The sequence below is a fragment of the Oncorhynchus kisutch genome, linkage group LG16 (genome assembly GCF_002021735.2).
Source record: "Oncorhynchus kisutch isolate 150728-3 linkage group LG16, Okis_V2, whole genome shotgun sequence".
Classification (NCBI taxonomy): domain Eukaryota; kingdom Metazoa; phylum Chordata; class Actinopteri; order Salmoniformes; family Salmonidae; genus Oncorhynchus; species Oncorhynchus kisutch.
Genome location: NC_034189.2, coordinates 41,966,336 through 41,977,097, shown reverse-complemented (window position 1 = coordinate 41,977,097; position 10,762 = coordinate 41,966,336). Strand labels below are relative to the sequence as shown.

At 46.3% G+C, this 10,762-nt stretch overlaps 1 protein-coding gene across 4 annotated transcripts in view; it reads right to left on the bottom strand.

The window, feature by feature from the left end:
* LOC109878184 (nck-associated protein 5) overlaps positions 1 to 10,762 on the bottom strand; it is a 166,569-nt gene that overhangs the window by 52,304 nt on the left and 103,503 nt on the right. For all 4 annotated transcript variants that reach the window (XM_020470417.2, XM_020470418.2, XM_031792465.1 and 1 more), the window contains one exon: positions 1,556 to 1,646. In XM_020470417.2, coding sequence (XP_020326006.1) covers positions 1,556 to 1,646 — 91 coding nt within the window. The remainder of the gene's footprint in view (positions 1 to 1,555; positions 1,647 to 10,762) is intronic.

Sequence of the window (10,762 nt, the reverse complement as noted above, 5' to 3'; positions counted from 1 at the left end):
TGCTTGTTGTTTGCAGTTGGAGGCTATTTTGTAAATTACATCGCCGAAGTCAAGGATCGGTAGGATAGTCAATTTTGCAAGGGTATGTTTGGCAGCATGAGTGAAGGATGTTTTGTTGTGAAATATGAAGCCGATTCTAGATTTAATTTTGGATTGGAGATGTTATATGTGAGTCCGGAAGGAGAGTTTACAGTCTAACCAGACACCTAGGTATTTGTAGTTGTCGACATATTCTAAGTCAGAACCGTCTAGAGTAGTGATGCTAGACGGGCGGGCGGGTGCGGGCAGTTAGTTTAACTTGCATTTAAGAGCAGTTGGAGGACACGGAAGGAGTGTTGTATGGCATTAAATCTTGTCTGGAAGTTTGTTAACACAGTGTCCAAAGAAGGGCCAGAAGTATACAGAATGGTGTCGTCTGCGTAGAGGTGGATCAGAGAAGAATCACCCGCAGCAAGAGCGACATCATTGATATATGCAGAGAAAAGTGTCGGCCCGAGAATTAAACCCTGTGGCACCCCCATAGAGACTGCCAGACGTCCGGACAACAGGCCCTCTGATTTGACACACTGAACTCTGATCTGTGAAGTAGTTTATGAACCAGGCGAGGCAGTCATTTGAGAAACCAAGGCTGTTGAGCATGCCGATAAGAATGCAGTGGTTGATAGATTCGAAAGCCTTGGCCAGGTCGATGAAGACGGCTGCATAGTATTGTCTTTTATCGATGGCGGTTATGATATCGTTTAGGACTTTGAGGGTGGCTGAGGTGCACCCCATGACCAGCTCGGAAACCAGGTTGCATAGCGGAGAATGTATGGTGGGATTCGAAATGGTCGGTGATCTGTTTGTTAACTTGGCTTACGAAGACTTTAGAAAGGAAGGGTAGGATAGATATAGGTCTGTAACAGTTTGGGTCTACAGTGTCTCCTCTTTTGAAGAGGGGGATGACCGCGGCAGCTTTCTCATCTTTAGGGATCTCAGACGATACGAAAGAGAGGTTGAACAGGCTAGTAATAGGGGTTGCAACAATTGTGGCGGATAATTTTAGAAAGAGTTGGTCCAGATTGTCTAGCCCAGCTGATTTGTAGGGGTCCAGATTTTGCAGCTCTTTCAGAACATCAGCTATCTGGATTTGGGTGAAGGAGAAATGGGGAGGCTTGGGCAAGATGCTGTAGGAGGTGCAGAGCTGTTGACCGGGGTAGGGGTAGCCAGGTGGAAAGCATGGCCAGCAGTAGAAAAATGCTCATTGAAATTCTCGATTATTGTAGATTATCGTAGATTTTTTCTTTCAAAAACAAGGACATTTCTAGGTGACCCCAAACTTTTGTGGGTTGGTAAAGATACAATTATATTGATAAAAGCCACAATCTATCTGCAATATTAAAGCTGATCTACCCCCCCCCCCACACACACACACCCACACACTCCTAATTGATGGTGAATAACTTATTCTAATGCATGGCCTGTGTTACCAAACAAAGCATTCCTCCTACACAAGCCTCCACGGTTTGGCTTTATAAAGAGCATTTTGGAGAAGTGCTGAGCAGTGCGGTGTTACCTTGTAGGCCTTCATGATGTCCACAGTGTCCACGGCTGTCTGCTCCAGCACCCCCTGGTTCTGCAGCAGCGTCCGCACTGTCTCTTCCATCCTGCACATGCACACACACACACACACACACACACAAACAGAGAAGGAAGAAGAAGGGGGAGATTGGTTTAGAGCCAGCAACACAAGAGGGGACGGTGGGTTTTGGATCGTACCCCAGTCCCTTCCCACCACAGTATGTGGTACACCACACGATGTGGTGCTGAATGGGTACATATGGTGCTGGGGAGGTTCAGAAGTGCATCCACTGAGGCAGAGTATTGCCTGCCTGCCTGCCTCTGCCTCAGTGACTCTATGGGACTTGTGATTACTGTTGTGCCTCGATTTTTGTGCCAAATAATGATTTCTCTCAATGCAAACCAGAGACTTTTACCCCACAGCCTATATCAATATTCTACACCTCACCCCTGATTCCCATATGAATTACTACAATAGTATTACCTTTTGCTCTACATTCTCCCCTGGCCTATTCCAGTTTTTTTTTTAACACATCCAGTGAGAGTTGGATCTTTAGTGAGATTGTCTAGGATAGGGCTCCCTCCATTGACCCGGCTGAAAATAGGCCTACAAGTCAGAGTACAAAGAGATGGAGCGATGAAACCACAGTGACATTTCAGGAGAGGAATACCATTGTGGAGCAGGGAGAGAAGGCCAGACTTTGATAAAACGAAGGCGATTTCCAAATCATCACACGGACAAAGCCAGGGACACAGCCAGGGACACAGCCAGGGACCTAGCCAGGGACACAGCCAGGGACACAGCCAGGGACACAGCCAGGGACCTAGCCAGGGACACAGCCAGGGACACAGCCAGGGACACAGCCAGGGACACAGCCAGGGACACAGCCAGGGACACAGCCAGGGACCTAGCCAGGGACCTAGCCAGGGACACAGCCAGGGACACAGCCAGGGACACAGCCAGGGACCTAGCCAGGGACACAGCCAGGGACACAGCCAGGGACACAGCCAGGGACCTAGCCAGGGACACAGCCAGGGACACAGCCAGGGACACAGCCAGGGACACAGCCAGGGACCTAGCCAGGGACACAGCCAAGGACACAGCCAAGGACACAGCCAAGGACACAGCCAGGGACCTAGCCAGGGACCTACTGTAGCCAGGTACATAACCATGGGATGGACAGATGGGTGTGTCACAAGAGCACTAGCTTAGGAACGGAATTCAACATTTCATGGGCAAAGAGACAGCAAAAGGACAGATAACATCAAGTTATCTTGACAGCATTAGGGAAACCTACTTGTGTCTCACTGAATTCCCTGTCAGTGTCAGTCACCTTTAAGTGGTGACACTTCTGATCATCCCTTCAACAGTTGACAGTTGACACTGTTAATTGTTCAGGCTTTAACACACTCTGGAGAAGAAAACTCAGTCACGTTTGCTTTGTTTGTTGCTTTGTTCTTACATCTGAGCTCAGGGAGATTATGCCTGTTTTCCCATCGCGGTTTTCACAGTTGAACTGTTGCACGATGGCAAAGCCGCGGCTTCAGGGTAGGCAGGGCTGTGCTCTGCCATCGTAGTAGCAACGCAATCTGGCAGGCTGAGTTGAAAGCCAGAGAAAAGCCGGCTATAATCAGGCCTAGCTAGCTGACTGACTGAGAGGCTGAGTGAGTAGTCAGGTCTATGGCAGATTGTTGTAGCCTGCAGCCTAGGACACTGTCCTTAATCACTGTGGTCAGGGATAAGGGGTGTGGGACTGGGACATTGTAGTCAGGCCAGGTCAAGGACTTTATGACTGAATGACATACTAAATCAGATTAGTATGGTATTGGAAGTAACCAACATGGGGTAACTGACTCATTCAGAGTTGATTGACTTAACATTAGTTGGGAAGCTAATATGGCTGAGCTGAAACACAGTGGGATTCAGTCATCCTCTGCACAAACCTACCAGTGTGTCTGCAGTATGCCCAGGGTCATGAGTTTTTACTGGTCAGATCATGTCGTAAGGAATAACTCCGGGCCCTTACTTTGATTCACTAGATGAATAGGAGAGCAAAGGCATTACTTACCCAATATTTACATTGATACTGTATTATGAAAGGTTATAAAAAATAAAATAAAATCCTGCTTCATCAAAACAACTTTATTTCACTATTTCATTCCCTCAAAATCTTTTCTTCACAAAAAAAACCCACATTCAAATCAGATTCTCCACATTCTCCGCCACATTACCAGACAGACAGAACGTCACTGTGTAGAGAGGTAGTGGTCTGACCCCGGTGACCTCTACATGGCTAAGTGACAGGATGATGGGGGCCTTTGATGTTCCTCTCCGCTGGCCTGTGTTGTGGATGAGGACTAGGGGCTCTAGGCCGGAGGTCTGGTGGCTGCGGCTAGCCAGCATCTGAAAGGGTCTCTTTGTGTATTTTTAATAGGGGCTGATTCAGGGCAGATCACGAGAGCACATGGTGTGCCTCAAAAGTCCCAACAAGCAATGCTGGACACGCCCAGGCCCATTCTGAATCTACAACCTGGCCAGGAGATATGGGCTGAAAAATTCCCCTGCAGCAAACACGCTCGTACACACGCGCACACACAAGGCTTCCAGTGCTGATTTGAAGGGAATGACTTCAACATGCGTCGGATTCCCCAGACTGTTTGGTCACAGGGTCCTGTATGTGCATCATATAAGCAGAGAGAGAGAGAGAGCAGAGGGGGATAAAGGGACCATGGATATGGATGGAAGCCACTGCAGAGAGGTGACAAAGTCTGACTTCATAGTACATGCTGAGCTACAAGGTGCCTGACACCATACCGTGACGGTCAGAATGCTATTCTATGAATCAGGAATGTCCAGGACTAGTTGTAAATGCTCTGCTGAACAGCTTATTCTAATAGTTAACCAATAGCTACCCGGAACATCTGCACACTGTATCTTTTGACTCATCACATACGCTGCTGCTACTGTTTATTATCTGTCACTTTATTCCTACTTGTATGTGTACAGTACATATCTACCTCAATTACGTCGTACCCCTGCACATCGAGTCAGTACTGGTACCCTGGGAATATAGCCATGTTGTCGTTACTCGTGTATTTACTCCTCGTATTATTTTTCTAGTATTTCTCTTTTTTTCTCTCTACATTGTTGGGAAGGGCCCATAGGTAAGCATTCCACTGTTAGTATCCACCTGTTGTTTACAAAGCACGTGACAAATCCAATTTGATTCGATTTAATGCCATGGCGTGGTAATGCCATGACAATTCATAAAGCTATGACAAGTCGTTACGCTATGACATGATGTAATGCTGCAGCATTGGCATTCAAAAGCTACATATGAGAGGAAGCCAAACAAATCTTTATCGGGTATCTTTTCAGCCACTAGCCTACAATTTACATATGACACATCTCGTCCCTCAGCACCATACATGACTAAGGGAGATTAGCTACACACACAGTGACCTGAAGATAACATTTAGTTCTATTGTCTCTGTCGTCCTCTTGAAAGGTGGGGTTCAAGTTTAGCTCCCATTAATTCTAACCACATTTCTCCCTCCGATTCATCTGGGGGAGCATCACAAATAGGACTGTCTTGGACAATTACCCCTGATAATCACATTTTGATGGTGTACTGATTAGGAATTATAGTGTTTTCTGAAGCTATTTAGTAGTATAATTTGCGAGGACAGGGGAGGGAGATCCACGAGGTTGTTTTGAGCGCATAATGCTTTTTAATTAAAAATAATAATAATGGTTTATATGTAATAAAATAGAGTGAGAACAGTTTAAAAGATCCTGGGTGTTTATTTCATTTATCTCTAATAATAAACTTGGATTAAGATCCTAACTGTAATCCATAGACAATTTCAAAACATCCTCAAGTGGCACATGCGCTGTTTAATATAGGCCAGAGTCTATGATCTTTAACTCCCCAACAACTTCAGCCATTGCATATGTCTATGATATTAAATGTAATAACATTGCCATTTAAAATCTGTTGGGAACTTCCTATTTTTGTGTGAAACACTTAAATCTCTACGCTATCAACTCTACTTGATGTCAACCCAACCCATTAGAGCTGATAACAATCAAATCAAATCAAATCAAATCAAATTTATTTATATAGCCCTTCGTACATCAGCTGATATCTCAAAGTGCTGTACAGAAACCCAGCCTAAAACCCCAAACAGCAAGCAATGCAGGTGGAGAAGCACAATCAAAGTGGAAAAAATGCTGTGAAAGATAGCTTTGATTCTACACACAAAAAAAAATCATAAATCTGTGTCCGAACAGATTTTACTTAATGTGGTTACAATCTCAGTGGTTGTACACGACCTTCTATTGAGGACCTCGCTGGAGAAGAGGGAGGAAGGGAAGGATGGAGGGATGGATTAAAGAAAGCAAAGCCTGACTCGTTTGACCCCCAGACTGCAACAGCTGAATTTCAAACACGTCGGCAACAGCCAGGAAGTACAATTAAGTCTCCAATCAATCTCCAGCCCCAGGTATCAGGCACACACACACACACACACACACACAATCCAATGGGGAAAGGAAGCCAGATGTCTGAATGAGCTGAATGAGGTGTGTTTGACAAGTCATCAGAACATGCAAACCATTGATGGACCAAACTGGCCTGTTAGAGGTAGAACACCCTGTGTGGTGGTCTCCCCTGCTTCCTGTGTCTCACATTACTCATGTCTCAGCTGCTTTCAGATGGCCCAAACATTGACACACAGATTTGCAGCTTCCTGCCATTAAAGCCATGAAAACGTTCACCGCCGTCCAGACTTCAAATGGGACGCCATTTTTATCACCTGTCAATAAAAACTATCAAGCGCTATTCCGGGTGTAGAACGGATACTAGTGAAATTAAATTAGTTCTCAGAGGTACCTCTAACAATGCTTCATGCACAACCAAGGATTTAGCAAAAGAACGACACACACACACACACACAGATCTTTAAACGCTCACACTGATCAGATTGCCTCAACTTACCCCATGTTGCTGAATTTGGGTCCGTTGGGGTTCTTACAAACATCCTTTCTCCTAAACAATGCCACAAACACCGTGCACACTTCCCTAAGCTCCATGGGGACAAGCAGACGGACCAGCCAGCCAGCCTGCTCTCAGCACTCAGTGTCACCAGATGACCCAGACACAGATCAAAATGTGGGTCCGCTAAAATAGGCCAGTCAACAATCACAAGCCTGAGTGCTTTTCCCATCGAACAGACACTGCCAGCATGTTTGGATGGTCGTCCGTTAGCTGGTCGCTGGCTTGGAATCATGAACCACACACAACCCGCAGGCCAGTCTCAACCAGTCTCGCTTTCTATGAGGTGCCCTGCCTTGTGGTGGGGTCATTATCCAATCCCTATGCTGTCCCAGTCAGGATCATGGTCTGGTAAGGGAAGTCCAAAGGGAGGGAGAAGTAAAGGGGGAGGGAAACCCTTTCCCATATGTCCCATGTTAAGCCTGAGCCAGAGGAGGACAGCCCCTGCTGTGTCGAAGCTAGGCTAGGCTACGACCAGGGATCAGATCTGTGGCCACAGGGGGGAAACCAGGATAGGGATCACTCAGCCTGGGATGAGTGTGAGGGATGGATGGTTGGAGGGGTGGATGGATGGATGGACAACAGACATGTGGAGCTTTATTAGCTGCCAGGGATTAGGGAGGCTGAGTTGAAACCAGCACTTTCTATTGCTATGTAAGTCACTGCTGTGTCGTCATGTCAATACTGTGCACAAGCAATAATTGCACAAATTGACAGACGGGCAGACAGACAAAGACAAACAGACGTATTTCTCAGGACACATATTACCATGATAGAGAAAGAGTGAGACCGTGAGCTCACGGGTTGGATTGATCTATCTGGCTACTGCAGCCTCCGGGCTCATTGGGAAAAGCCATGGTCCAAACTCTCACTCCATCAACACGGTATTAGGAGCTGAGCTCTCCCAAACCCCCCATTAACCAGGTTTGACAAAGGCAGAATTTGAAAAGTCTTGAGAACCCCCCCCCCCCCCCCCCCAAAAAAGAGTAGGGAACAATCATCAGGTTGTGGCTGGATTGGGGTCACGAGGGGTCACCATGACTTGATGGATAAATATTATTATCGCCTTATCTTCACCTGGCAGCAGCTCCTGGAAATCTCGCCCAAACTATCCGACTCATCATTGCGAAGTTCCATTTTTCCGGTTGAACACTCTTTTTCTCATTTCCACTAAATCTCCTCCACCTCTATAAATGCATGTAATTGCCCGGCAGGCCGATAGATTAAGCTAAGCTACTTCTTTATCCTCTTTCAAACTTTTGTTTTGTGTTTTTTCGACCAGAATGGGTCATTGTAGTGGGGACTCTCCTGGCCTCTACCCTCTCCTCCTACCTTAGAAGGCACTGAGAGACCTGGACCCCTAATAAATCCCTCAGGACAAATGCTGTTGGCGTCTCTGCACTCGTTCTCTGACCAAGCGATACACATCCAGTTTTGTTTAAAGCGGAAAACGGGGGGGGCATCATTCCCCTTTTGCACAGGGGAAGCATTACAAATGCCTTAAACCCTAGGACCACTGGCTCTTTCAAGTTACCATTGACCTCTGACAATGAGACATGCATGACGGGGAGGCAGGAGGACATCAAAGGGACGAGTGAGACAGTCAGAGGCCAGGCAGGCCAAGGCAGTCATGTAACTGTTTTACAGCCTCCTATTCTTCTGAGAGAGATAACGACAACCTCCAGGATGCTTCCACCATTTTCATTTCATTTGAGTGAAGTACCGTGTCACATAGGGTACAATTCTCACAAACATGCAACCAAAAAGTCACTGCACGGACATACGGATAAGACTTGAGTTAATTCTTCCACCTCTTTTCCCTCCTTTAGTTGAGGTTGGTGTTCAAGCAAATCCATTATGTTTTTCCACGTGTACATCTCTGGCCATAGGAAGCAGTTAGCAGTGCGCTGGGAGCATAGGAAACAGTTATTAGTAAGCAGTTAGCAGTGAGCTAGCAGTGAGCCAAGGGGCTCCCAGCAGAGGCCTCTAGCCCTCTGAGGCTCCCAGGGGATCTGCGGTAGGGTTATGTGCATGTGTGTGTGTGTGTGACTGCATATTTGCGTGTGAAGGGTAGCATGTGCGGCCCACATGCAGCAAAGAATATCACTGACGGGCCCCAGAGGAGACACTTAGGGAGGATGACAGGATGAATCGTATTACTCCACAGCACAGCTGTCACGTCCTGACCGTAGTTCCTTTTTTATGTCTATTTTAGTTTGGTCAGGGCGTGAGTTGGGCTGGGCATTCTATGTGTTGTTCTATGTTTTTGTATTTCTGTGTTTGGCCTGGTATGGTTCTCAATCAGAGGCAGCTGTTTATCGTTGTCTCTGATTGAGAACCATACTTAGGCAGCCTGTTTTCCCACTATGATTTGTGGGTAGTTGTTTTCTGTCTTTGTATGTAGTTTACCAGACGGAAATGTTTTGGTTGTGCTTTTTGTTACTTTGTATATTTAGTGTTCAGTACTATTGATTAAAATGATGAACACTTACCACGCTGCATATTGGTCCGATCCTTCCTACTCCTCCTCAGAAGAGGAGGAAAACCGTTACAACAGCCAGGAGCACAGCAGTCCCGCAACTGCATCCCCCCCCCAACCTCCTCAAACCTCCCCCTGTCTGGATGCTCCTCTTGGGGCATGGAGAGGAGAAGGTGGCTTGTGGTCAGGTTCTCTCCCCTCTACACACAACCTGCTGAGGTCCTTGTACATTCCCTATCATAAGCATCTACTGTGCTTGGCATTGCTACTATGTAATGAAGTACAGGGTCATTTCAAGTTAGATGTGGCTCCCATGTTGAGTTCAAAAATGTTTATACATCTGTACAGTAATACCCAGAGCCATCTATTAAAATACTTTGGCCAGGCTTTGGAGCGGACGCCATGTTAGCGCCTTTATTCTCGACATTGTGATGAGGTAACAATAGGAGAGCGCCTCTCAAAATCCCCTATGAAATGACCTGCTGTGAACAATCAAAACAGAGCAGCGAATTTAACCGACTTTTTGTTGATCAGCATTCGGGATAAGGTTTTTGAAAAGGATCCAAAATGAACAGAACAAGGCGGAAGCGTCCATTAACACAATAGCAACGGCTATAGAGGAGAAAGAAACCTCACTGGCTCAACCCTCAAAATAAATGACTTTAGTAGCGGCTATTAAGGCACAAGTGTCTCTATGCATTGACCATGCGTATCAGTCTACGTGCCTGATCATGTGTGGACAGGTGTTCATATTACGCCATAGACAGCGCCTGCCTGCCTGCCTGCCTGCCTGCCTGCCTGCCTGCCTGCCTGCTTGACGAGTGCCACCGCCACCAGATCCATACAACTTCCATAAGGTCACTGCATATTCCATGTCACTGTGCCACGGGCAGTCTGCTGGTCTGCATCCTACCCAGCGGCAGCCCTTTTAACAGTGGCAAGATAGGAAAGCCTTGATCATGTGTGACCCAACGGATGCCCTACTTTCACACAGGCTTGTAATCTGACCTCGTTTAGTATGCCTGTAAAATATCATCATAACCAACATGGTTAATCTGTAGCGGAAGTGAATTAGTGTGTGTGTGTGTGTGTGTGTGTGTGTGTGTGTGTGTGTGTGTGTGTGTGTGTGTGTGTGTGTGTGTGTGTGCACGCGTGTCAGTGACTTAAGAGTGCAGATTAAAGTAGAGTGTGTGTATCAGGTCTTGGTTACAGACATAGATTACACAGTGCTAATAAGTATATTTTTGATCAGTGATCTCCCCTCCCACTAACGACTCTGTCACCACTATACAGTAATGATAGACAGACTGTTTCATCTGAATAACCTCTCCAAGTTGATCAGCCTCTGAAATTAAATAACATTTCAAAACTTCCCCTAATCCCCCTAAATAAACTCAATCATTCCAATTCCCTGACTACTTTGGAACTCCTGTAACTCGGTTAATTGCGGCACAAGGGAGGGTGGGGACAGAGAAATATAAAATCATAAACAAACAAACCCTCTAATAATGTGGGTGGTTTAAATATAGAACTGACACTTATTATCAGTCTAACCGTCTCCAATCCATCGCTAATGTGTCTGATGGCTGTGAGTGGAACAGCAAAGTCTGATGGCTGTGAGTGGAACAGCAAAGTCTGATGGCTGTGAGTGGAACAGCAAAGTCTG